Here is a 27,148-nt window from a genome sequence, read left to right as displayed (position 1 = left end):
AATCAACTCAATAATCCAATAAACCCTACTCAATAATCCAATACTCTACTCAATAATCCAATAAACTCAACTTAATAATCCAATATCTCGATAATCCAATAACTCGATAATCCAATAACTCGATAATCCAATAACTCGATAATCCAATAACTCGATAATCCAATAACTCGATAATCCAATAACTCGATAATCCAATAACTCGATAATCCAATAACTCGATAATCCAATAACTCGATAATCCAATAACTCGATAATCCAATAACGCGATAATCCAATAACTCGATAATCCAATAACTCGATAATCCAATAACTCGATAATCCAATAACGCGATAATCCAATAACCCAATAACTCGATAATCCAATAACTCGATAATCCAATAGTTCGATAATCCAATAACTCTATAATCCAATAACTCGATAATCCAATAACTCAATAATCCAATAACTCGATAATCCAATAACTCGATAATCCAACAATTCGATAATCCAATAACTCGATAATCCAATAACTCGATAATCCAGTAACTCGATAATCCAATAACTCGATAATCCAATAACTCGATAATCCAATAACTCGATAATCCAATAACTCGATAATCCAATAACTCGATAATCCAATAACTCGATAATCCAATAACTCTATAATCCAATAACTCTATAATCCAATAACTCTATAATCCAATAACTCTATAATCCAATAACTCTATAATCCAATAACTCTATAATCCAATAACTCTATAATCCAATAACTCTATAATCCAATAACTCTATAATCCAATAACTCTATAATCCAATAACTCTATAATCCAATAACTCTAACTGATTAATCCAGTAATCCAGTACCTGATCAATCCAGTAACTGATCAATCCAGTAACTGACCAATCCAGTAACTGATCAATCCAGTAACTGATCAATCCAGTAACTCATGAATCCTGTAACTCACTAATCCAGTAACTCATTAATCCGTAACTCATTAATCCGTAACTCATTAATCCGTAACTCATTAATCCGTAACTCATCAATCCGTAACTCATCAATCCGTAACTTATCAATCCGTAACTCATCAATCCGTAACTCATCAATACGTAACTCATTAATACGTAACTCATTAATACGTAACTCATGAATACGTAACTCATTAATACGTAACTCATTAATACGTAACTCATTAATACGTAACTCATTAATACGTAACTCATTAATACGTAACTCATTAATACGTAACTCATTAATACGTAACTCATTAATCCGTAACTCATTAATCCGTAACTCATTAATCCGTAACTCATCAATCCGTAACTCATCAATCCGTAACTCATTAATTAAAATAATCCAGCAATTTTATAATTCGATAATATTATACTTATCATCATATGTAGATATTATCATCATATCGTTATATTACTTGCCACTTAAAGCGTCAGTTGCACCAACCACAATTGAATTGATCAACAGCAATCAGCAGAGCTTTGCTTGCTACAATAACCAAGCTAAAATATTTAAAATGCAACGAACTTCTTAAAACCAAGGATACTGAAAGCGAATCAATACACGGTTATAATGAATACTTTACTAGTGTAGGCCCAACCTTGGTTATTCAATCAACACCAGCCAAAATGATCCCGCCAACATTATAAGATTTATAAGATTGAAAAAAAATTCCCATCAGTTTCTCTTATTATTCCAATAATAATTAGAAAATTGTAGATTTCCCGGACACGCGGAACTGTCCTGTTAGGCCGCAGACTTGTGTTAGGGTTAAAGAACAAGTCGGTAATTTTAACCAAACAACTTTACATATACTTGGATTAACTTTGTTTCTAATCTACATTAACGACTTGACTTTCTTGGATCTGACCAATGCAGACGTTGTGCTACGCAGATGACACGGCAATACTATTTCACGGTGCTTCCTGGGATGCAGTAAGCGCCTTCACAGAAAGCGGTCTAGCTTTGGTGACGAACTGGCTTCAATACAATTTGTAACTCTAAACGCAGACTAAACGAGATATGTGTGCGTGTATAAAACAGCTGCTTCCGCCTCGTGGTCTCTAAATGTGTCAAAAGTTTATTCATATATTAGTTACCACTGGTACCTACCAGACGTCATGTAATTGTAAAACAATAGAAAAACTTCGTCTATAAAGTACTTAGGTGTTATTCTGGATGAGCAGACTGACAACCGACAGAGGAAGATGAGAAACTCAACTTTACAGCGTACATTCAAACCACAGTTAAATAGTGTCAGGAAATAACCTAACACTCATTTAAATATCTTCGAAATATCAAAAAAAAAAAGCCCGAGTGGTTCGTCAAGCCTCTGTGACGGCGACTGCGTACAAGGCAGCCTTAATTCTTAATATCAATCGTCATGTTACTAGTGTAACATGCGATTGTGTTTATTAAAAAAGTGGCAAATGCAAGCACATTGCAGCACTAATTTACTACATCAATCACCACCACTAAAACCAGCCAGGAACAAAAATGGGGCAAGCCAAGTGTCCCACAATTTACGAACGAAAAGTATTCCAAAGGGAGATACTTCCACGAAATGTATCCTACATCAAAGAAACACAAGTGTGAAGCTTTTCAGTTCGATGTCTCAGATTTAAAGGAAGATTGTGCCTTAAAACGTGTACTTACTGGAAGCTGCTGAAATGAATTGTACAGAAGATATTGAAATTTCCGTTAGCAAAGTTATCCAAAATTTAGTAGAACACACTGATATTAATATTCAAAAAGAAGATTGTGTTACATGTCTTGAAAACTTTAGTATTTTTAGAAAAGAGTTTGATGTGTACCAAAGTGAAGCTAGTCTAGTTATAGAAAAAACATTAAAAAACTTTTATGAAGCTAATGTTGTGTTGGCAGATAAAGAAATTTTTAAATTATGTAGTGACACAATAGAACAATCAATGTGTCAAGAGTGGTACTCGGCGAGGAGACTAAGAATTTCTTGTGTCAGAGTGATTGTTAGCAAAGATCAGCCTTGGTTGTGCACTAGTGTAGACGGTGTTGTTATACATATGCAATGAATGTGTCAGAATGTTAGTAGAAGTCCTGTATCTTGTAAAAACCAACCTATTGTAGATTTTGATAAACAACAATATAATTAGTGTAATATTTGCAGTTTGTGAATGATCAACCAGAACTAAAAAGAAGCAAACCATATTATATTATACCCAAATTCAAGTGCAAGTGTATGACACTGGTATGACTATTATATGTGTGATTTCTTTATATATTCACCAAAAGGTAGTTGTATTGTATAGTAAGAGCAGACAGAGACGAAGACTTTATTAAAGCAGAAATTCTAAAAAGTGAAGAATTTTACTTCGCTCATTATCTATCGCTCTTGTATTCTACAAGAACAAACCAAACTTTGAGTGAGAAAAACCAGCCAAAGCATAGTTTTACAGGTAAAAATATAATCAATACAATGTTAGGTAATTAACTTTTAAAATATGTAATAAAAGGTAAAGTACTACTGATCTCAATAAGTACAGTTAGCATCATTGTCATACAGGCATGAAGCATACTGATTAATTAAGTTTAGTTAAAAATAATAATTTATATGTTTAAATGTTGTTAACTCAAAATGTTTATTCCTGTTTTTTTTTTTATATGTAAGTATAGTAAAGTAGCCGAATATTGCAGTATCACACTTTGTTAAAATTAGCAACACACATACCTAGCTGTAAGTAAGGAACTCAACATTTTAATATCTTAGAATCCTAGCATACCTAAATATTAACCTGACCTTATTTGATTGTTTTTGTTTTGTTTTAATGTTTGAATCTTTAGACTATGTTTGGTTCTGATGTATGTATTGTCCCTATCGCATAAGCGTTTTGGCATCCTTAGCTGTAAGTTTATGCATGTGACTGAAATAAAGAAATATATGACAAATGGTATGTACAGTCGAGTTCATAAATATGTATAAATTTCTTTACCTTTATCCATTGTAATATGGTGAAAAAATGTACACACATTTATGAACTTGACTGTACATTAGACTTATGAAAATGTTGATCAGTCCAGTGCTTGGTCATATTAAACCCTAACCTGACTGACACATTTTCATAGGTCCACAGGCCCATGTTATAAATATGTGGCGGTCATGTCTGTGGTTCCTTATGCTCCATGTGCAATAAGGGTCCTTCAGACATGAAAAGTCACATAACATTTACAGGTTTTGTGTGAAATAAAAACAAATTTAAATTAAAAATGTTTTAATAGCTTTTTAAATAATGTAAATATTGTAAAAAATAACTGTTGTTTTATTTGTTTGAAAATATAGGTGGTTGCAGGTTTACCAGTACACAACAAACATGTAATATATCATCAATATGATAAAATAAATTTACAGGTATTTTATGTAGTATCTGATAAATTTTTAAGTGCTGCATTATTCTTTCGGCATGAATTCTGACTCGAGCTATTTTATAAGTTGCATCGGTCTCTTCCCTTGTAAATTCACCTTTATTCTGGAGAAAATGTGGCATAATAATAGCAATTTCTTTTCCACTTTCATCAATTACCTTCTTTATTGCCGGAAATCCCTTATCAGCCAATACAATATCCCCATTTTCTAAGTAGTCGACTAATCCTGACTACCGTTATTTGGGAGACACTTTTTCTTTCACCACTTACTTTTGACTTGAACGAAATGAAGCCTCTTGGAGTAATACTAATAAGCACTTTTTATAGAGTGAGTAGCAATACACACGATTATCAACACTTGATGGTACTTCTATAGGAAACTCTGTACAATCAATAATGACTAGTGTTACTATACTCCGGACAGAAGCATTCTGGCATTGTCTGCTGCACAACATTTTTGTCTGGCCAAAAAACCTAATTTGATGTACCAGCTGCTATTTCTTCAACATACGAGCAGAATATTCTTGACACTGTTTTCCAGCAATTCAAAGTCACTTGTATTAGTTATATTAATAGCATTAACTGCTTCTATTTTTTTCGCGTTTCTTCGTTCCATATAACGTTGAAACCTCGATATTGCCGCATTTTCGTCAATCCGTTTTGTTTTTTACTGCGGGGGAAATATCCTTGGAACATAACTGGGACTGACTTGTTCATCAGCCTTTCTACCACCGATAAAGTGAGCACTGCAAATTGGGTGCCATAGAGATCCATCGGGACTGTAACAAAATAATTCACGGTTAAAACTTCATACGATTATAACATAAATCAAATGATTGCGTATTTAAGGAAGGTAATATGATTTTAGAGGTTAGGTTAGGTGACTTACTTTTTTTCTCCTTACGGCAATTATCCATTTATTGCGCTGTTCTTGTTTCCACACTACTTTTGGAAATCTATAAAATTTGCAGTCACTACTTCTGCTAGTGTTTACACGATTAACAATAACACATCTTGCTGTGAAATGAAGACCATTTTCATCTAAAACATCGAATGTTTACTGCAAAGCAAAGCAACTAACTCACACAATGACACGTGTACAGATGCGCTGTTCACACATAGAAACGCAAATGATGCGGTAGTATACAAATTATTGCGCCATCTATCCGCTCGTATAAGAAAAACTAAGAACTACACCTAACAACTACAACGTCTACAACTCTTCTAGTGGCAGCGACCTCTTGCGGAATACACTACACAACCTACAGCCCGCTGAATGACAAACGCCATCTAAGTTTAATACAAAAATAATGTTTTCTTCCGGGGTACGCTACTCAATATGGCGATTGCTCGTCCTAGTAGACTAGTCCGTGATTAGGCTAACGAGCCCCATACAACTAACTTGAGCGAACTACAGGACACCACAGCATTGCCTGGACAACGATTCCACCCCCATAATCTGTGAACCCGTACCTCGAGACAACTTTCGTCAATAGAAATAACTTTAAGGTACTGTACCAAAATATTCGCAGTTTAAGCAATAAACGACATCTATTAAAATCTACAACTGAAGACGACAAAGATATACAAGCCATCCGTTCCTGTCCTGTGCGGCTTCCACGTGAAAGCGATCCTGGCCGTGTTGTCCTTCCGTGTTGATCTTCGAAGCCACCTCTCATTGCCTCGGCCGTGTCTGCCGCTGCTGCGGCTTCGCCGGTTGCGACTCCGTCTGTTGTTCCTCGGGGACTGGCGGCGGTTGCGACTTCGGCTTCGACGTTCTTGTCCATCATCAGATTTCGATTTTCGGTCACGCTCAGGAGTTTTCAAGAGCCGCCTGGATGTTGTTTTCCTCATGGTCCATAGTCTGGAACTCGAAAACAACACCAGCAATGGAAGAGTTCTAAATCTTTGGATTGTTAATAGTAGACAAATATAACTTGTTCTTATTAAGCTAAATTCAACTGTTTTATTTATTTATTTAATTTACGTTATTGCTTCCGGGGTAGAATGCGGGACGTTTAAAACAGATCTTAAATCCAAAACAGATCCGTATCCCGGTACGGATCCGGAACACAGGCTTTTCGAAACGAGAGAATTCTAAAACTGGTACAGAAACGGAATCTAGAACAAATTTGGGATCCGGCACTGATCCGATACCAATCCGGCACGCGTCCGGTTCAGATCCGGCACGAATCCGGCAAATGATATACATGCGGTATTAATCCGGCACAGATCCGGTACCAATCCGGCACCAGTCCGGGACGGATCCGGTACGAATCCTGCATGGATCCGGAACTCATCCGGCACAAATCAGGTATGTATCCGGCACGGTTCCAGTATCCGGCACGGACCCAAATCCAGGAACGCGAGATGGATCCGATATTCGAAACGGGATCCGGAATACGAAACGGGCCGCGTAGCCAAGATGCCAATCGCTTACGCTCCGTAGCGATCGGAACGCAACTGTCACTGTCGCGCTAATATGGAAGAGTGATATAGATACATAATGCTTTTCGTTGTCGAAGCGACAGCGATTGTAACTCCGGCTAGGTCGGCGGGTCGGTAACTACCAGTAAATAGTACATTGTGTATTAAGGGCGGGAAATAAGAAATTACGAACGAGTGTCAATTTTAAGCCCGACGCGAAGCGAGGGCTTAAAATGTTCACGAGTTCGGAATTTCTTTACCGCCCGTGGCACACACAATGTTTTTCATCACACTTGTAAGGAAAAAAAGGAGAATTAATAAAAACAAACTTCTGTATAAAACACTTTTCCGCCCTAGGGCGAAAATTTCAATTTCCCGCCCGCAAGCCCTACGTGTAAATAAGTGTTTTTCATCACACTTGCTCGGAAAAGATTTTTTCCGCCCTAGGGCGAAAAATTCAATTTCCCGCCCGCAAGCCCTACGTGTAAATACATCTTTTCCGAGCAAGTGTGATGAAAAGTATCATTCCTACTTATTTACAGTCTGAGTAGTTTATAATTTCGAAAACACTTAACCCCGCTATATGATACTGACGTATTGATAAGTAATATATTGAAAATATGGTAAAAGTTGTAACCAAATAAGCGGTACATACATAGACTAAAAGAATCCGATCTACACCTGTAAATAATCATAAAGGTATCCGAACTATTCAAAATAAAACGGTGTTCCAAAGGTTTCACGCTACCCGCGATGTAATGAATGTTTTAATTATATTATGGATAGTCATAACAGCAAACACTAAAAAAACCAAACTGTTGGTCTTGAAGAGAAAACTTGCAGTATAATTATAATAATTTTACACCGCTGTTACTATTGCAACAACTTAATTGGGCAATTAAGATTTAACTCAATCAGTTCTAATATTAATACCTACATAATATAATACATTCAGGAATACCATACTGACTTGTAGGTACATCCCACTTCTGATCTGTAATAAAAATTCCTTCTTCCATAACAGCAATATATTTCCTGATCACAATATTCCGTTACAGTTCAATCTCCAATCACCTTACTTCACAATCGTCCTCCCTTCACCTCTGCCCGTAACTAGGGTTTGCACGACGGATCCGAAATGTATGGGATTATCCGCGGATCCGGATCCAGATCCGGATAATTTCATACATTTCGGATCCGGATTGCAAACCCTACCCGTAACCGAATGCCCGTTAACCGCCATGCCAGTCGTCTTTTTTTAGGGTTCCGTACCCAAAAGGTAAAACGGGACCCTATTACTAAGACTTCGCTGTCCGTCCGTCCGTCCGTCCGTCCGTCCGTCCGTCCGTCCGTCCGTCCGTCCGTCTGTCACCAGGCTGTATCTCACGAACCGTGATAGCTAGACAGTTGAAATTTTCACAGATGATGTATTTCTGTTGCCGCTATAACAACAAATACTAAAAACAGAATAAAATAAAAATTTAAATGGGGCTCCCATACAACAAACGTGATTTTTGACCAAAGTTAAGCAACGTCGGGAGTGGTCAGTATTTGGATGGGTGACCGTTTTTTTTTTTGCTTTTTTTTTGTTTTTTTTTTTGCATTATGGTACGGAACCCTTCGTGCGCGAGTCCGACTCGCACTTGCCCGGTTTATTTCTTTCTTCCAACTACCTTCTATTTACAAAGGTCAACTATCAATCACGTTACTTTTAAATTTATTAAATTATAGATTACCAATGATTATTCAACTCTTTATTTCATTAAATCTGTTTCTAATAATTAGTAATTTTAATGAATCTTACACAAGTCTAACCCACTTTTCTGGTAGCAGTCCGTTTCTGTGAGGGTCGCAGTTCTAACCTAACCTAACCCACTTTTCTGGTAGCAGCCGTTTCTGTGAGGGTCGCAGTTCTAACCTAACCTAACCCACTTTTCTGGTAGTAGTCCGTTTCTGTGAGGGTCGCAGTTCTGACCTAACCTAACCCACTTTTCTGGTAGCAGCGTTTCTGTGAGGGTCGCAGTTCTGACCTAACCTAACCCACTTTTCTGGTCGCAGCCGTTTCTGTGAAAGTCGCAGTTCTGACCTAACCTAACCCACTTTTCTGGTAGCAGTCGTTTCTGTGAGGGTCGCAGTTCTAACCCAACCTAACCCACTTTTCTGGTAGCAGTCCGTTTCTGTGAGGGTTGCAGTTCTAACCTAACCTAACCCACTTTTCTGGTAGTAGTCCGTTTCTGTGAGGGTCGCAGTTCTAACCCAACCTAACCCACTTTTCTGGTAGCAGTCCGTTTCTGTGAGGGTCGCAGTTCTAACCTAACCTAACCCACTTTTCTGGTAGCAGCCGTTTCTGTGAGGGTCGCAGTTCTAACCTAACCTAACCCACTTTTCTGGTAGCAGTCCGTTTCTGTGAGGGTCGCAGTTCTAACCTAACCTAACCCACTTTTCTGGTAGTAGTCCGTTTCTGTGAGGGTCGCAGTTCTAACCCAACCTAACCCACTTTTCTGATAGCAGTCCGTTTCTGTGAGGGTCGCAGTTCTAACCTAACCTAACCCACTTTTCTGGTAGCAGCCGTTTCTGTGAGGGTCGCAGTTCTAACCTAACCTAACCCACTTTTCTGGTAGCAGTCCGTTTCTGTGAGGGTTGCAGTTCTAACCATCCTAACCCACTTTTCTGGTAGCAGTCCATTTCTGTGAGGGTCGCAGTTTTAACCGAACCTAACCCACTTTTCTGGTAGCAGTCCGTTTCTGTGAAAGTAGCAGTTCTAACCTAACCTAACCCACTTTTCTGGTAGCAGTCCGTTCCTGTGAGGGTCGCAGTTCTAACCTAACCTAACCCACATTGTTGGTAGCTGTCCATTCCTGCTGTTGTTATTGTTGTAGTTGTTGTGTAGTAGTTTTGTTTTACAAAGGGAAAAAGAAATGAGGTTGTACTTTTGCTAAAACGAAAAGATCCGCAAGCGAGCAATTCATTCCCGCAGCTCGGCCTTCGGCCTCGCGTGCTAGGGAACTCGTAAGGGACGCTCCGGAATAGGAAAAGTGTCTTAGACAAGCGAAACGGCGGGCCGAAGGCCGAAGGCTCCAACTTCCCCCTCTCGTGTGACGCTTCGGGCCTTCGGCCCTACGCGGAGCTCGGCCTTCGGCCTTCGCGAGCCTCGACGCTTCGCCGTCGGGCCTTCGGCCCGCCGGCTTCGCTTATCAAGACAGTTGACTTTGTAGAACGCTTGGAAGCACTGCATTCACGCAGCTCGGCCTTCGGCCTCGCGTTTTGGGAGTCGGGCTGGAGGCTCCGGGCCTTCGGCCCTCCGCCGGGGTCGGCCTTCGGCCTCCCGGCCTGGAGCTCGCCCTTCGGGCTCGCTTAACACACTTTTTGTATAGGATTTTGCTTTATTGGTCATTCCCGCAGCTCGGCCTTCGGCCTCGCCCAAAATTACTGGGGGTGGGGTACGCTTGGACATTCGGGGTGAAGCTCCGGGCCTGACGGCCCTCCGCGGGGTCGGCCTTCGGCCTCCCGGCCTGAAGCTCGCCCTTCGGGCTCGCTTAACCCACTTGGAATTTTTAATTTTGCCCGTGTCCGCCGCCATTTTGGATTTTTCCAAAAAATTTTTTCACATGGTAATCTTGGGTCCCCTAGCTCACCGCATGCCAAATCTCAGCGCGCTCGGACCAACTTGAAAAAAAAAAAAAAAAAAGTCGGCCATTTCGAAATTTTTTAAATGCAGTTTGTTTTGTCTCGGGGCCCTCTATGACATTTGGTCGAGCACCCCCCACCTGCCTCGCACCGTTTAAAAGTTGCCATACAAAATTAAAATGACCATTATTTCCGCCATCGTGGATTTTTTCCAAAAATTTTTTTTTTTCATAGGAATCTAGAGGCCTCTATCTCTCGCCATGCCAAATCTCAGCGCGCTCGGACCAACTTGAAAAAATAAAAAAAAAAAAGTCGGCCCGTTTGAAAATTTTTAAATGCAGTTTGTTTTGTCTCGGGGCCCTCTATGACATTCGGTCGAGCACCCCCCACCTATCTCGCACCGTTTAAAAGTTGCCATACAAAATAAAAGTGGCCATTTTTTCCGCCATCTTGGATTTTTTCGAAATTTTTTTTTTCCATACGAATCTAGAGGACCCCGAGATTCCGTGACCAAAATTTCAGCGCGCTAGGACAAACTTGAAAAAATTAAAAAAAAAAGTCGGCCATTTTGAAAAAAAAATGGCGGCGTCAAAAACTGCCATGGTCCCTCTATGACATTTGGTCGAGCACCCCCCCAATAAGTCTAACCGTTTAGCCGGGCCGTTGAACATTTTTCTGACCGGAAGCGGTAGACCAAAAGTCGGAATTTTCTGGAGGTCACGAGACCGCCCTCTATACGACCGTACCAAAGTCAAATACCCCACGAACCCCCTTCTGGGAGAACAATTCTGTCATCAGTCAGTCGTGTTGCAGCTTTAAATAAGATTAAATTAAAATTAAAATAGTTTCTTGTTAAGATCCTGATCGGTGAGATAGAATCAATCTTTAAGATATGTGCCTTTGATATCAGACTATTGAACCTAAGTAACTGGTGTTAAATAAATATTTATTCGTATCAATCGTAACAAAAATAAGAAATAATGTGACTAATAAAATACAAAGGACGTATAAGGGTATTTCCACTTAACTGTATACCGTTAACGGACGGTTAGGAAAAGTCACAAAGCTGACGATAAATATCATGTTAGAGTACTTGCTAACTCTAACATTTACTTGATGAATATCTTGATTGTAATTTGGAACACGAAAGACGATTTCTTGAGATAAACTTGATTTATTATAACTTGATAGGTGTGCACACTTATAGAATAGCGAACGTGAATATGTTTTGAATGAATAGGTACTTATTGACTAATTACGAAACTTTTATATAAAACTAAATGCTGATGGGGCAAATGAACAATATGATGCATGTGCAATTTACTTGTACATATTCCGGGGGGCGGTTGAGATGAGAGAAAGATGCTGTGTGAAAACTTGATCATACATTAAATCTAATTAAAAGTAACTACTATAAACGAAGGGGATGTCGCTTTATCTACGCGCGAAAGATTTGTCGTCTCGCTGTGATCTTCGTCGCTGTGTTGGCGAGTCTCGCTGACTACGGCGGAGCGCGGAGACGCCCGGGGCGGGGTCGGCGTGGCGGCGGGTGGCTCCTCGACGCTGACTCGAGACGGCGTTGACGGCACTCTCCATTGAACTCGTCGTATTATGATAATCAATGCCGTAGTTCCGATTAATCCGAGGATCACGTATATCATAGCGTAGTGATGAATATCGTGATATGATATGCTCTCGGAGTTAACTTCGGTGTTCTTCAACTGCTTGATCTTTTCTCCGAGATTGTTAGGTTCTCTTTGTAGATCTTCAGATTCGTTCTTGCGCTGTAGGTGAGGTATGGTGATGTTGATGACGTGATTTATCAGTGCCATAACTGGGTTGTATAAATCTGGTTTCATTTTGATTTCGGACCAGTGAGGTTTATGCGGGAATACCGAGAAATTATCGGTCTTAATAATGCAGCCATGACCTACATTTATAAGCCCGGCATTCGTCAGCTGGTGCGCGCGGTTACTTGATCCGCGCACAGTGTTCGAACTTGACACTGCTCACAACAAAAGTAGATATAGGTATTTAGTGCATTGCTCTCTATCCAGTCATTTACGCATGTTGTTGTGACAATCTTACATCCCGATTTGTCTGATTCACAAAAACTGTTGTCGCCTTTCAGTTGATAGACTGGTTTCTTGATGTAGCAAAAATAAGAGTCTGATGATATTGTACATGCTCTAATATCATTTTCTGAGATAGGAATATACATATCTTTTTTCATGTTTATGGAGACATAATCTGATACAGGTATTACAGCGGTTGTCCTGTTTCCTGCTTTTTTGGGTATCGGAATGACCTTTAGAAGTTCATAAACATCTCTGCTGACGAGAGGCAGCCTTATTTCGAAAATAAGGACGTCTTCCATCATCCTTGTCTTTACTTTCAGCAAGTTGTATATCTTGCGGAGATCGGTGTGTAAGTTGTCGATTGGCAGGGAAACATCTCTTGGTAGGGTGCTTGCTATGGTGCTTAACTCATTAATAAGTTGTTCTGGAGTCAGCATGTGTAAGTTAAAACGTCCTTGATAAATATCGGTGATGGTGTCTAATAACATGTCTTGCGTTCCTTTTAGGTTGTGGAGCATATTACTTGCTATAGTGGCTCCTAAGTTGAAGTCGTTTATAATGTTGTTAGTTTCTACTTTTTGTTGCAACTTCTTGAAAGCTTCATCCAAATAGTTCATATGTTGATGTATCATTTTATGTTGCTGATTCATAGTGTCTTCGGTACGTTTCAATAAATTATATTCCGCTTCAACTATGGATGTTTGATTTTTCCAAAGGGAGGCCATATGTTTTGCGTTGTCTCGTATAAGTGTAATATCTCTTTTGTATTGTTCGGCGAACCTTTCGTCCAATACGCCGAATAGACTATTAGCGACGTAACCGACACCGTCGACAAGGCCGCGTCGGGTTCGTAGTACTCGTAGTGAGGTTTGTCGCGTGCTCGAATGCTGACTGAGTAATATCTGATTATAGTACTCGAGTTCGGAGAATCCATGACGTAGTTGTAACGATATTATGTCACAATGGACTTGTGTCTTGATAGTTTCGCAGGTATCTTTTAAGAATCGGGTGTATTTTTGTAATGCGTTCGTTGCATCCCAATAAGGCTCCATGTTATAATATACGACTAGCTTCCATTCATCTCGAATTAGCATCATGTCTGCTAATTTATCGAAGTATAGCCCTTGTGTTTCGCGGAATGGTATTATGTTGACATCGCACTGACCGGTTGAGAGGCATGATAAAAATAATAACAGTGCTGCGAACATTGATGGCAGTGAAAACCTGACCTTGTTTGCCTTTGGTTTTTGAGGACTCCTTGTTGAGTTTTGCTTATCGAGTTCTTGATGCATCTTAGGTAGTTCTTCTTCGGGGTGTTCCAATAAAATAGAGAGCTTGAGGACTGGATGCTTTAATGTGCCGTTTTTCGTTTTAAGGGTCACAACCCTTACATATCCGTCTTGTCCCGGATGTAGCTCTATAACTCTGCCCATTGCCCATTTTCCCGGCGGCAGGTTATCATCATGAATGAGCACGACGTCATTAAGGCTGATGTTGGCTAGAGGCTTTTTCCATTTACTTCTAGAGTTTAATAGTGCTAGGTACTCAGAACGCCATCTTTTCCATAAGTCTTGAAATATTTTCTGAGTGAGTTGCCATCTTGTATGCAAGTCTCTTTCTGTCTCTATCAATGTTAGAGTTGGTCCGCTGCTTAGAAAGTGAGAAGGAGTCAAATAGTTGATGTCATCAGGATCTTCTGATATAGCGCACAGTGGTCTCGAGTTCATACAGCCTTCGATCTGTGCTAATAAACTGCTGAATTCTTCATAAGTAAGTTTTTGCTCTCCGATGACCCGTTTTAGATGGTATTTGAACGCTTTGACGCAGCTTTCCCACAAGCCTCCGGCTGTTGGCCATGCCGGTGCATTGAAGTGCCAGGAGATTCCCATGTCGGATATCGCACCTAGACACTCTGGATTCACGATGTTCTGGATTTCGAGGTATTCTTCCTGGAGTGTCTTGCTTGCTTTAAGGAAGTTTCTTCCATTATCGCTGTAAATATGTAAGGGAGTACCTCTTCGAGCCGCCATTCTGCGCAACGCCGCTAAGAAAGCTGATGCTGTCATGTCCGATACCAGTTCGAGATGCACGGCTTTAGTGGCCATGCAGACAAACACGCAAACGTATCCTTTAGTAGTCTTGATACCACGGCCCTTGTTGGCCTTGAGGAATACGTGGCCTGTGAAGTCTACGCCAGTGTGTTCAAAAGGACGAGATGGATTGCTTCTTGATGCAGGTAAGTCGCCCATGATTTGATTTTTCATATTTTCTTTTTGTTTTTTGCAGGTCACGCAGCGCCGAATAAATTGCTTAGTGACGCTGTTGCCTCCGACGATCCAATATTTGTTTCTTATGAAATTTAGGGTTAGTCGCGTACCGCCATGAAGAGCCATTTTATGTGCGTTATCAATGATAAGGCTAGTCAAGCTATGCTTGTGTGGTAAAATGATTGGGTGTTTCATGTCATACGCAATGTACGCGTTTCTCAATCTCCCCTTGACTCGTAGGATGCCCTCTTCATCTACGAATGGGCATAAATCTAATATGTTGCTTTTAGTCGAAATAGGTCGACCCTTCTTCAAATCTTGATATTCTTCTTGAAATTCTGTTTTTTGGACCCGCTTGATAATTAAGGCCTTCGATTCTCTTATTTCCGATAAATGAAGATAATTGTCAGTTTTTCTGTCTTGTTTCTTCGTGATGAATCTTCGGACCCAGGCTAGCACGTGCACTAATTTTGATAACGAACTATATTTGCCGATTAACTGGTCGATGATGTTGTCTTCTGGTTCAGGATTTACGGCGACGTTAGCTTGTATATTTTTTTGGTCTTCGTTCGTAGTGTAATGAATGGTTTTATCTTCACTTTCCGCTTGAAACGTCGGTAGCCAGGTGGGGCCTTGCCACCATAAAGTATGTTGTTTCAATTGTGACGCGGTAAGTCCTCTGCTTGCGCAATCTGATGGATTCTCTGCCGATTTAACGTAGCGCCAGCACTCGGGAGGGATGACTTCTGTGATTTGTCGCACCCTGTTGGCGATGAATGTATTCCAGCGGTTAGGATCACCTTGCAGCCACCCTAAGACGGCTGTCGAATCCACCCAACCATAGATCTTGATATTATGGTTGTTTAAACATTGTTTTACCTTGATCGTCAGTTTTGCAAGAAGATGGGCTCCACACAATTCTGCTCTTGGTAGCGAGATAGTTTTACTATTCGGCACCAATCTTGATTTTCCGGCTAGTAATACGATTTTCGGTTGGCCTTCTATATTTATTTTGCAATAGATAACGCACGCGTAAGCTCGCGGCGTCGCGTCGCTGAATGCATGTAACTCGATATCGCTGACAACGCCGGTGCCGATCCATCGTTGTATTTTAAATGTGTCTATATTATTGTTTATATCTTGTTTCATAATTGACCATTCCTTATGCATATCAGCTGGTATCTTGTCATCCCATTTCAGAGGGGTTTTCCACAAAAGTTGAAAAAGCAGCTTCAAGTTAGTGGATATGGGGGTGAGCCAACCCAAGGGGTCGAACAATTTGGAGATTTCGGACAATAGTTGACGTTTGGTAGTGTGTTGCGGGACGTCCGAAACTATTTCCATTTTTGATTCAAAATGAAATATATCTTGAGAAGGGTCCCATTGGAGTCCCAATGTTTTTCTTGATTCCATTTCTTTAAAGTTGTAGTTATTTTCATCAGAAGTATCTTGATTGTCAGTTCTGGCCAGTTCTTGTTGATTTGACATCCATTTTCTTAAATAAAAGCCTCCGGACTGTAGTAGCTTTTGCAATTCTTGATGTAATTGCTTGGCTGCTGAAACGGAGTGGGAACCGTGGAGAAGGTCATCCATGTAGAAACATTCTTCGAGTGCTTGAGCTGCTTCAGGGTAGTTTGACCTTTCGTCATGGGCTAACTGCTTTAAGGTCATCATTGCGAGGAATGGTGCAGCTTTTTGACCGTAGGAAACTGTTGTTAGTTGGTATTCTTGTAACCTTTCCTGTGGCGAATCTCTCCAGATAATCTTCTGCAGACTTTGATCTTCTTGATGTACCCATATCTGCCGAAACATTTTCTCGACGTCGGCGATGTAAGCTACACGGTGCTGTCTCCACTTCAAGATTAGCGATAAAAGGTCCTTTTGGAGGTTAGGCCCTTTGTGCATGATATCATTGAGGCTGACTCCTGTAGATGTCTTCGCTGATCCATTGAATACGACACGAAGAGCTGAAGTGCTTGATTCTCTTAAAACGCAATGATGTGGTAAGAAGCACTCACTCGTCTCACGTGCCTCACGTGCCTTATTCCATTGTTTAGTCGGCGATATTGTCATATGACCCATAGATAGGTATTCGTGTATAAATGACTTGTACTGTTGCGCAATATGTTTATTGTTGTTGAATTTATATTCCAATTGCCGGAATTGCGCCACAGCTTTACTTTTTGAGTGGCCTAGTTTTTGTAGACCATCTTTTTTCAGAGGAATCCGTACTTGATATCTTCCGTCTGCCAACCTTGTCGTTGTTTCCTTGTAGTATTTGACACACTCATCTTCTTCGTCGGTGTCGAGTGTTTGTGTTGGTATATCTTCGATTTCCCAGAATTTCTGGATGTCTTCGATGTTATTTAACACCAAATTGCATTGGAATCTTTGCGATACTCTCCCGCAAACAATCCATCCTAAGTGAGTCTCTTGTACGACAAGGGATGAATTTTCATGCTTGTACATTCCATGCTTTAAAATAGTTGCATAAATTTCAGCACCCAATAATATATCGATTGTGTTGTTGATATTATACTTGGAGTCCGCCAGAGGTAAAGTATTCAAAATATCCCATCTTGGTTTGGGAAAGGTGAAATTGGGTAATTTTCTTGTTACATCCTTCATAATAAAGGCCTCAGTGTTGAAGGAATATTTTTCATCTGATGATAAACAGGTCACATACAGCATGCCTTTACATGTGCTATCCGTAAGGCCCACTCCTGTGATCACACCCTTTCCTTGCTGTCGTGGCAACCCTAGTTGTTGAGCGGTGTTTTCAGAAATCAAACACATCTGGGCCCCCGGATCTATTAAGGCGCGCATCGTACGGGGTACTCCATCATTTCCCAGGATCTTGATCATAGCTGTGGCTAAAAGGATATTTGGGTCTTCATAGTCATCTTCACGTTGTTGTGCCACGTGAGTCCCAAATCCTTGTTGTCGACTTTGATTTCCGACCGTATTTAGCGACGCTGCATTTTGATTGTGAAATGTCTCGTGCAAAAGTGTATTATGATACCCGTTGCATTCTTGACACCGTTTAGTAGAATGGCACGGTTTGCCGTTATGATTGTATAAACAATTACTACATAGATTAAGTTTTGTAATTGTTTTTCGTTTAAGTCCTGGAGCCATGTTTTTAAACTCAGTACAAAAATATATTCCATGATCTTGCTGGCAAACTGGGCACTTGCGGCGGCATTCGAGGCCTGCCTTACTGGCGGGAGTCTTGTTGCTTGTAAAATACTGATTGAAACGGCTTGATTTGTATTGATTACTTGATGTAGATGGTGAATTCAAACTTGTTCGATTTACATCGGCTTCTTGCTTGCGCCGTGACGACTCCATAGCTGTAAATTTGCCCTCCAAAAATGACAAAAATTCCTTTAATGATGGTAACTCCCTGGGCTGTTTTAGAGCCGTCATATAATCGTTGTGAGTTTCGGTGTCCAATTTCTGTTGTAATAAATGGACTAAAATTGGATCCCAGGTGTCAATGTTGACTCCTATGTTTTTTATACCGTTTAAACTTTCTATTGTGACGTCATGGAGTCGTTTAACGTGGCTTGACGTAGCTTGTTGCATCACTGGAAGGCTTATGACGTTGTTTATGTGAGTCGTAAATATTAGTTTCTTGTTGTTATATCGATGGTTTAGTATTTCCCAACATGTAGTATAATTTTCTGAACTGATGGGTAAGTGCTGTATGAGTCTTTCTGGTTCGCCCTTGATTTTGCTCTTCAGAAATTGCATCTTTTGAGCGTTAGATAAACATGGGTTACTGTGGATAGCTTCGGTGAATAAATCTTTAAACGAAACCCATTGTTGATAGTGACCGTGAAATACGGGGATGTCTAGGCGTGGGGTAGACTTTTCTCTGTGCGATGTTGACCACAACTTGCTGTTAATTTGTTTCTTCATTGCTGCATGCTCGTTTTCGTATTTGGTAAAGGTATTTTCGTAGTCTTCATCCGTTCCCCCGAGTTCACTATCTATTTCCCAGTGCAGCGAATCAATGGCAGCCCAGCGAGAGTCCAGAGATTTTATGATATCTTCAAGCTCCCATTTATCTGCGACGCTGTCTGGCTTGATATTAGCCAGCGTTCGAGCTAACGCCTTGAAATTGCTACTTTGCTTGCGTAACATTTCATCTAGCTTGCTGTTATTCCCTTGCGAGGTAAATGTGGGTTCGGGCTGAATTGTCTCGCTTCCGGGTGCTTGCAATGTCGGGTTGGTTGCTCCAGATTGCTGTCTTGGGGTCGGTTTAATGTTGAGAGGGTTGGGCTTGGCTATTTCCGTGGGCGTGGACGTTGAAGGGATTGACTTTTGAATTAATTCTCTTGTTTGTATGTAGTTATCATATGTATCATCATAAAGCTTGTTGCAGAAGTAGATGTGATTAGGATTGTCAAACTCACGTAGCTTTTCGTCATTGCTGTTGAACTCCTCCCAGTGTAAGTCGAGAGAATATAGCTTCCTCTTAATGTAATCTTCCGTCTTACGATCTTGGCTATCTTTTTTAAAGTTGATTTTCACTTGCTTGATTGCAGCTTGCAGTTGAACCTGATTTTGATACAGATCCTCCATATTACAATTTCTTGATAATTAGTAATATGAATAAAAAAAGAACTTGATAATGAATGGTGGTAGACTTGCTTGATCACCTCTCTTGATAAGTCGTGTTCACTTTTCTTGCTTTCTTGGCATGTGCATCTTCCCACATTTTTGTTTTTTTTTTTATCGTCGTTGATCAGGTCGTATTTAAATTAAAATCGTTTTCAAATATTCTTTTATTCGTCTGCGCGTTGTATTCATTAATCTTTTAAGCAATCTAAATAAGAAAGGTAACGTTTTCCTTTGTAAGTCATGTAGTGTTCGCATGAGCCCAGTTTGAATTCTGGCAACCTTGTTGTCCTATCTGTCATTCGCTTTGCTGTCAAGATGTCGAGGTGAAAGATGTTTTCTTTTGCGGTGTCTCGCCGTATGAAAGCCGTTTATGGCTATTGTGGAGCGTAGACTGTATCTTTTTATTCAATGTTCGTCGTGAAGCATAGAAACTCGGCAATCTGGAACGCGCCGGCCGCTGTGTTGCTTCGAAGTCCGCTTTACCTCCAATTTACCGGGATATGTATTTATGTGAAATAAAAACACACATTTAATTTATTTACTGGAGAGTGTTCAGGCTGGTGTGAGTGAAGCTCTCTTGATGTCTCTGATATCTCTGAATAAGCTACGAAAGGCTCGGGTTTATATAGGGAAATATCCGGCCGTGTAGTTACTTTTCCATGAACTAGTGGGTGTGTCATGGAAAGTCAGTTTTATTTATTTCTGCCAATCTCATTAATTATTAACACGTATGAAAGGAACAGGGATCCTAGACTTATAACTAGGTACAGAACATTCCACGCAATTCATTAACATAATATACACACACAAAAGTAAAGAACATAATATACACACACAAAAGTAAAGAACATAATATACACACACAAAAGTAAAGAACATAATATACTCACACAAAAGTAAAATTATTACAACTTAAACGTAAAAGGTTAAACTAAAACATGCATGATTCCTAGCTATTTACGACAGTCTCCCCCACGTGTGTCAACACCGTCTGCATGTGAGGAGTATATGAGTATAAGCCTGGAAACTGGACGGCGGACGTCACCTGCGCGTGTGCGAACAATGGCCACTCTCACGTGGCCATCCGGGCCAGGAAATAGCTGGGCGATTACGCCTCTGGGCCACGTTCCTCGTGGCATGGAGCTATCCGCTACGATGACTACGTCACCTTCATGCAGTTTCTTTACGTTCTGATGAGCACCGGGCCGGGGGAGGAGGCTGGGTCGGTATTCCCGCTGCCAGCGCCTCCAAAATTGGTCGGCTAGCGTTTGCGCTGTTTTCCACGAAGAGAGTGACATAGTTGCGTCTGTGAAGACGCCCAGTGGCGACATGGAGCTCGATCGACCGATAAGAAAGTGATTCGGCGTCAGGGCTTCGATGTCTAAGTCTGGATTCACTGGTGTCAGCGGTCTGGAATTAACTATGTGCTCTGATTCTAACGATAAAGTATGTAGAACTTCTTCGTGGGGTGCTCTTTCTTTCAGTACTACTTTTAGTGCGGTTTTTACGCTGCCCACGAGCCGTTCCCAGACACCGCCAGCGGAGGGGTTGCCGGGTGGAATTTTCTTCCATTGAATGGCTCGCTCGGTCAAAAAGGGCTCGAGACTGTCGGGCAGCGGCGTCTTTTTGGCCTCTGCTAGTTCTCGTTCCGCGCCGTGGAAGTTGGTGGCGTTGTCGGAATAGAGAACTGTAGGCGTGCCGCGTCGCGCTATGATTCGGCGTAGCGACAGTATCATGGAGGATGCCGAAAGTGAGGCGGCAAGCTCCAGATGTACAGCGCGAGTCGTGAGGCATGTGTATAATACACCCCATCTTTTCTCGCGGCGGCGGCCTATTTATATGCATAGGGCCAAACAGGTCTACGGCTGCAGCGGTAAATGGCGGTTGATTCGCTTTGAGCCTTTCTGGCGGAAGGTCGCCTACGGGAACCTTGAGTGGCGTTCCCCTGTAGGTTCTGCACCATTGGCATTTATTCGTTATATAGCGGATGCTACCGCGCAGCCCGATAATGTAGTACCTTTGTTTCAACTCGTTGATGACGGTTGCGTGGTTGCCGTGATTGAAAAGAGCATGAAAATGGTGTACTAGTAACTTGACGAAATCTTCTTTCGCATGCAAGACAGGCATGTGCATGTCTTTATCGATTCTAGCATTTAGTACGATGATTCCGTTTTTGTCAAGTTGTACATCTATTTTGTGTAGCGGAGATTTCTTCGGGAGTGGCCGCCCAGTTTCCAGAAGCTTGATTTCCTCCGGAAATGCAGCATGTTGACTCCGTCGGATTAGCAATATCTCTGCTATATCTAAATGCCCCTTATTTATCTCTATATCTGTTTTCTTAGACAGCAATGCGGCTTTGAAAACCTCGGCGGCAACCAGAACACTAGCGGTGGCGCGAACTAACCGTACGAACTTTGAGAATTTATCTACCTCCGGCAGGTACTCAAACTTATTTTTCGCGACACCTACTGAGCACACGAGTTTATTAACGCGTTCTTCGCCCGTATCGGCGAAGGGCGTGGGCGCTTTCTCGGTTGGCCAATGCTCTTCGGGTTTACGTATAAAATCGGGCCCTACACAGAAAAAAAATTTTTCTTGAAACAAGTAATATTATTTGATTCAAGATCTTTTCGAATTTCGATATAAGGAACACCGAAAATGTCTTCGTCCAAGACATAAAATGTCTCGTATTATAGATCTTGAGCCAAGAACTAATTTCTTGTACCAAATAACAAATTATTTCTTATACCAAAAGCTGAACATTATTACTTTAAGATAGAAACTATGTTAGTTGAAGTATTTATCATTCTTCTACTAAGATTGAAAAGTTCTATAAACAAGATTGGTAGTATCTTGTTCCAAAGTAGATATGGATTTGTGTCGAGATTCTATCAATCTTAGTAGAAGAAAAATAATTATTTAAGTAAAATAAGTTTCTATCTTGAGGTTATAAAGTTTATCTTTTGATACAAGAAATAATTGTTATTTGATACAAGAAATTAGTTCTTGGCTCAAGATCTATAATACGAGACATGTTATGTCTTGGACGAAGACATTTTCGATGTTCCTTATATCGAAATTCGAAAAGATCTTGAATCAAATAACGAAAATATCTTGTTCCAAGTAGCATTGCTATTTGACGCAAGAAATAATTGTTATTTGATACAAGAAATTAGTTATTGGCTCAAGATCTATAATACGAGACATTTTATGTCTTGGACGAAGACATTTTCGATTTTCCTTATATCGGAATTCGAAAAGATCTTGAATCAAATAACGAAAATATCTTGTTCCAAGTAGCATTGCTATTTGACGCAAGAAGTAATTGTTATTTGATACAAGAAATTAGTTCTTGGCTCAAGATCTATAATACGAGACATTTTATGTCTTGGACGAAGACATTTTCTATTTTCCTTATATCGAAATTAGAAAAGATCTTGAATCAAATAACGAAAATATCTTGTTCCAAGTAGCATTGCTATTTGACGCAAGAGCGTTTGGTTCTCGTTGTAAAATCGCACATACTCCATCCAAATCATGTAAAGCTCTTTTTTTAAAAGCTAAATTTTTTGACCCAAGAACGAAAATATCTTGTTCCAAGTAGCATTGCTATTTTCCTCAAGAGCATTTGGTGCTCGTTGTAAAATCGCACATACTCCATCCAAATCATGTAAAGCTCTTTTTTTAAAAGCTAAATTTTTTGACCCAAGAACGAAAATATCTTGTTCCAAGTAGCATTGCTATTTTCCTCAAGAGCGTTTGGTGCTCGTTGTAAAATCGCACATTCTCCATCCAAATCATGTAAAGCTCTTGAACGAAAGTATAAAGTATCTTGTTCCAAGTAGCATTGCTATTTTACTCAAGAGCGATAACTTCTTACAACAAGACATTTTTGAGTTTTGATTAAAAATGGCTCGTTCTTGTACGAAGACATTTTTGAGTTTTCAATGAAGTGATATTTATTCATTGAAAACTTAAAAATGTCTTCGCACAAGAACAAGAAATTTTTAATCAAAACTCAAAAATGTCTTGTTTTCAGTATAAATGTGTTTTCAGTATAGTGGCGCCATCCTGTTTAACCTATATATTTTTTCCATCTACGGCCATATATTGCAACCCAGGCCGCTATTGAACTTAGTTTTGCGACATGATCAATTGAAATAATAAATAACTCGTTGATATGGTCAACGCTAACCATTGTATGAGAGTTCCCATTGGTTAGCGTTTGCATATCACAATGATGTTTCAATTGGCCATATCGCTAAACCAAGTCCAATCGCGGTCTAGTTCGTAATGTCGCCATTTAAGTGATTGAAAAAATAGTATTAGGTTATGAAAGTGAAAGAACAAATTAACAATCTTATAGCTAGTTGACAACAAACGGCTATATATTATATAAGTTACAATTAAACGTTGTATTGTGCTACCTATAAACATAAACAATTGGCCACCTTCCAATAACTTATATTTGAAACACATTTATACCTAAAAGGTAGGTAGAATAATCATTAAAATAAAACTGATTTGTAAAATTTTTTTGTTTATTTCTTACAACAAGCGCTACAAACCCACATCTACCATTGCACATTGTAATAAAGAGAAATAGCCATAGACAAAGGATACAAGATTGTAAACTCTCATAACTTTATGCGTACTCCGCAAAACATTTTTCGACATCTGGCGTCGAGCAGCAAAACTACCAGTATTGCGCTAGTACAGTCGAAAGTGTTAATTTATTACCCATTTTGTACCTTGTCACAGTGACAATAGTATGAGGTCTCTATCGAATTTCATATTGATTGAAATGTCACTGTGACAAAGTACGAAATGGGTCATAAAATAATACTTTCGACCGTACCTTAAATGTTAAACTCGACGTTAAATGTCCAACCAACGGAAATTCAAATTCCTTAATAATTTGCAAATAATTATTTATTAAAACGAAAATATTACTTTGCTAATCCGCGAAAAGATAACGTGCTAGTCAATCAGTGCTAACCCGTTATACTTACTTGCGTATTTTTACATGCAATTATTGCCTCCCACCGCAAAAATAAATATAACAAACCACCACCAAAAGAATAATCCTCGACACGTGTTTCGCCTCTCTACGAGGCATCCTCAGGAGTTGTTGACGGTCTGACGCCCGGCAACGGAATGACATGTCTAGAATGGTCGGCCATATTTATACCTTGACCACTCCCCCTACTGTGCAAGTGTGAGTGAGATGGAAAAAATCGTAATAACGGCGATGACGCAACATTCAATTGTTCGTTAAGAATCATGCGATAGGCCATCGCACACGCATCGCGTCATCACATCGGAGAGCCACTGGTACCTCGCACGGACGCACCTCACCAGCACCAGCTTATCCGGTCAACGATTTTCTTGTGAAAATTGAAGCCGGAACGCGCCCGGCCCCGCCGGAGGAGAAGCCCAGCTGCACCCAGAACCCACTCACCGATGGTCGCCCTGCTCAACAGGACCGACTGGCGGTGACGCGTCGCGCAGGTCCCGCATACATGGACAAGAAGCCACCGATGTCCCCCCCCGTCCCTCCGGGGCGGGTGGGTAGACAAGAAAACGGATTTTACAATCCACCCGCAGCTACAACAGTGAAACTCGCGACCCCCCCGGTCCCCGCGGATAGGGTGGGTAGTACGCAACGCGAGTTTTACGAAGTACCCGACGACACCAAGACTAGGGCTTGCAAATATTCGAAACTTTCAGGTATTCGAATATTCGACTTTTTCTGACGACATATTCGAATATTCGAATAATTATTCGAATATTATAAAAAATAAGAAAAAGAACGAGAAATCGGTTTATTATCGTTTTATTCAAAAGCTTTTTTCACATATTGCTAAAACTAATGATATTTTGCAGAAATTAACTAGATTTTATCATCCTACTATGAGATGCCCACATTTATAAAAACAAGTAAAACGCCAAAATAAGACGTATTCAATATTTCTACATAAAACTTTTATTATAAATGCGTCGTTGCGTGAAATAATATAACTTTAACCATCCAAACACCTAGGTATGTAAGATATTTCTTTTAGTAGGTAATTATTTTTTGATTTAAATTAACTTGTAGTCACTCAGAGGCCTGTAAAAAGGCATGTACCTAATTCCATTGTATTTTGAATCTTTATTGACTTTGTTTGTTTTGGCAAGTTTTTATTCCTAAAGGTCGACTTAATTATATAATATTGGAATATTTAAGGGAAAAAGTTAGTTGACTACTGGGTGGACTATTCGTTAGCTAAAGGTGCATAGTTAGATTACCTACTTGGGCAGGTTTGGTATGATCAAATTTGAGAATTGCGATAAGTGCAGGCAAGGTTTAGTCTTCAAAAAATCGCTTAACGCACGCTTGCACTGAATAAACAGAATGACCTTTATAACTTAAAACTTACGCACCGTAAAAATAACATACTTTTTGTTTCGTTTTCTTTCAAATTGAGTTAAGTTTCACTGTATTCACAAAGTCTATCGAGAGGAATACAGTAAAAATATTATTTCCTTCGTATTTGGGTACCTATCGTTCCTCATTCACTGTAAATACCCGGAAAATACACAGAAACTGTAACTACAGCGGATGAAATAGATTTTTTATACTAATAAAAAATATTCGAATATTCGAAACCTGAGCGGCCGAATATTCGAATATCAAAACAGGTCGAATATTCGACAAATTCGAATATTCGAATATTCGAATTGCAAGCCCTAACCAAGACCCCTGAACCCGCCTACGGCTACACAGAGCCGTGGAAACCTGACTTCGATGCCCTCATCGAAGCCCTCGGACGTCCCTACGCACCAACCCCGCGGGTAGCCCCAGCCCCAGACCGACTTTCCCCTCGCGGGCAACTGGATCGTGACGGATCCAAGGTTGACGGCCTGGCGCAAGTCGGTCTCCCTGGGACAGTAGAGACGCCCCCGGAAGACGCCCAACCACAGCGCCACCAGGACGAACACCCGGTCACTCTTCGACCTTCGGCAATTGAGGAGGAACCGGAGTGCAGCCCGCTCGACAAGCAAGAAGAGGCCTGCGACATCATCACCCCACCACCCACGGACCCGCGACTCCGCGCCAGCCCCGGAGACGCCCCGCAGCCCCACAAAGGCCCTTCAAAGGGCCCACAGAAAAAGGACACCGCACCCACAGAGGCCCCCAAGTTGGGAACCTCCGTACCTGCTCCCCCGGACCCCGCGCCAGCACCTGCTCACGCGGACGCCGGCCCCATCCACGCAACCGTTGCAGCCCCACAGCTGCGCCGGAAAAAACCGCAGAAGCGCGCCGAACGCTCGCGTCGCTGCCACCTAACGGGCACTGCGCCGCTCCACGCGCGCCCCCCGGACACCCGCCGACAGCGCCAGACCCCCCAGGGCATTGGTGCCAGAAGCCGAAGGAGAAGACGCCGCTGAACGGGCACTGCGCCGCTCCACGCACGCCCTCCGGACAGCCGCCGACAGCGCCAGTCCTCCCCCCCGGGACGCTGGTACCAGAGGCAGAGGAAGACAGCCCACAGCAGCTGCGAGGCCCCACGGCCACAAAGCCGCTGACAGGCTACAGAAGAGGAGAAGAAGAAACCAAAGTCATGACAGGCCATTCACGGCTAGTCATGACGAAGAAGCCATCGCCCTTAGAATAAGGGCACTGAGAAGACCCGCCCGTAGTTACGGGCGGCGATTTGAAACCGCCAAAAATCCCCAAAAGGGATGGGAA

General features: G+C 41.0%; 1 protein-coding gene and 1 long non-coding RNA gene across 2 annotated transcripts; one reads left to right on the top strand and one right to left on the bottom strand.

Moving 5' to 3' along the window:
• Positions 1-4,986: 4,986 nt before the first annotated feature.
• LOC134805476 (uncharacterized) lies at positions 4,987-5,397 on the bottom strand. The gene is made up of 2 exons (XR_010146295.1): positions 5,275-5,397; positions 4,987-5,164 (listed from the first exon to the last, which is right to left on the bottom strand). It is a non-coding gene; the product is annotated as an uncharacterized LOC134805476 (long non-coding RNA).
• A 19,538-nt stretch (positions 5,398-24,935) lies between these two features.
• Positions 24,936-26,847, top strand: LOC134805475 (protein tonB2-like). Its single transcript, XM_063778771.1, has 2 exons — positions 24,936-25,143; positions 26,144-26,847. The coding sequence occupies exons 1-2, from the start codon at positions 24,936-24,938 to the stop codon at positions 26,845-26,847; spliced, it is 912 nt and encodes a 303-aa protein (XP_063634841.1).
• Positions 26,848-27,148: the final 301 nt, after the last annotated feature.

The sequence above is a fragment of the Cydia splendana genome, unplaced genomic scaffold (assembly GCF_910591565.1).
Source record: "Cydia splendana unplaced genomic scaffold, ilCydSple1.2 scaffold_118_ctg1, whole genome shotgun sequence".
NCBI classification, from domain to species: Eukaryota; Metazoa; Arthropoda; class Insecta; order Lepidoptera; family Tortricidae; genus Cydia; species Cydia splendana.
This window is presented reverse-complemented; position numbering and strand designations above follow the sequence as displayed.

Coding starts and splice junctions, on each gene's coding strand:
- LOC134805475 (XM_063778771.1), top strand. CDS start 24,936: ATGGACAAGAAGCCACCGATGTCCCCCCCCGTCCCTCCGGGGCGGGTG. Junction 25,144..26,143: donor CAAATATTCGAAACTTTCAG/GTATTCGAATAT, acceptor TCGAATTGCAAG/CCCTAACCAAGACCCCTGAA.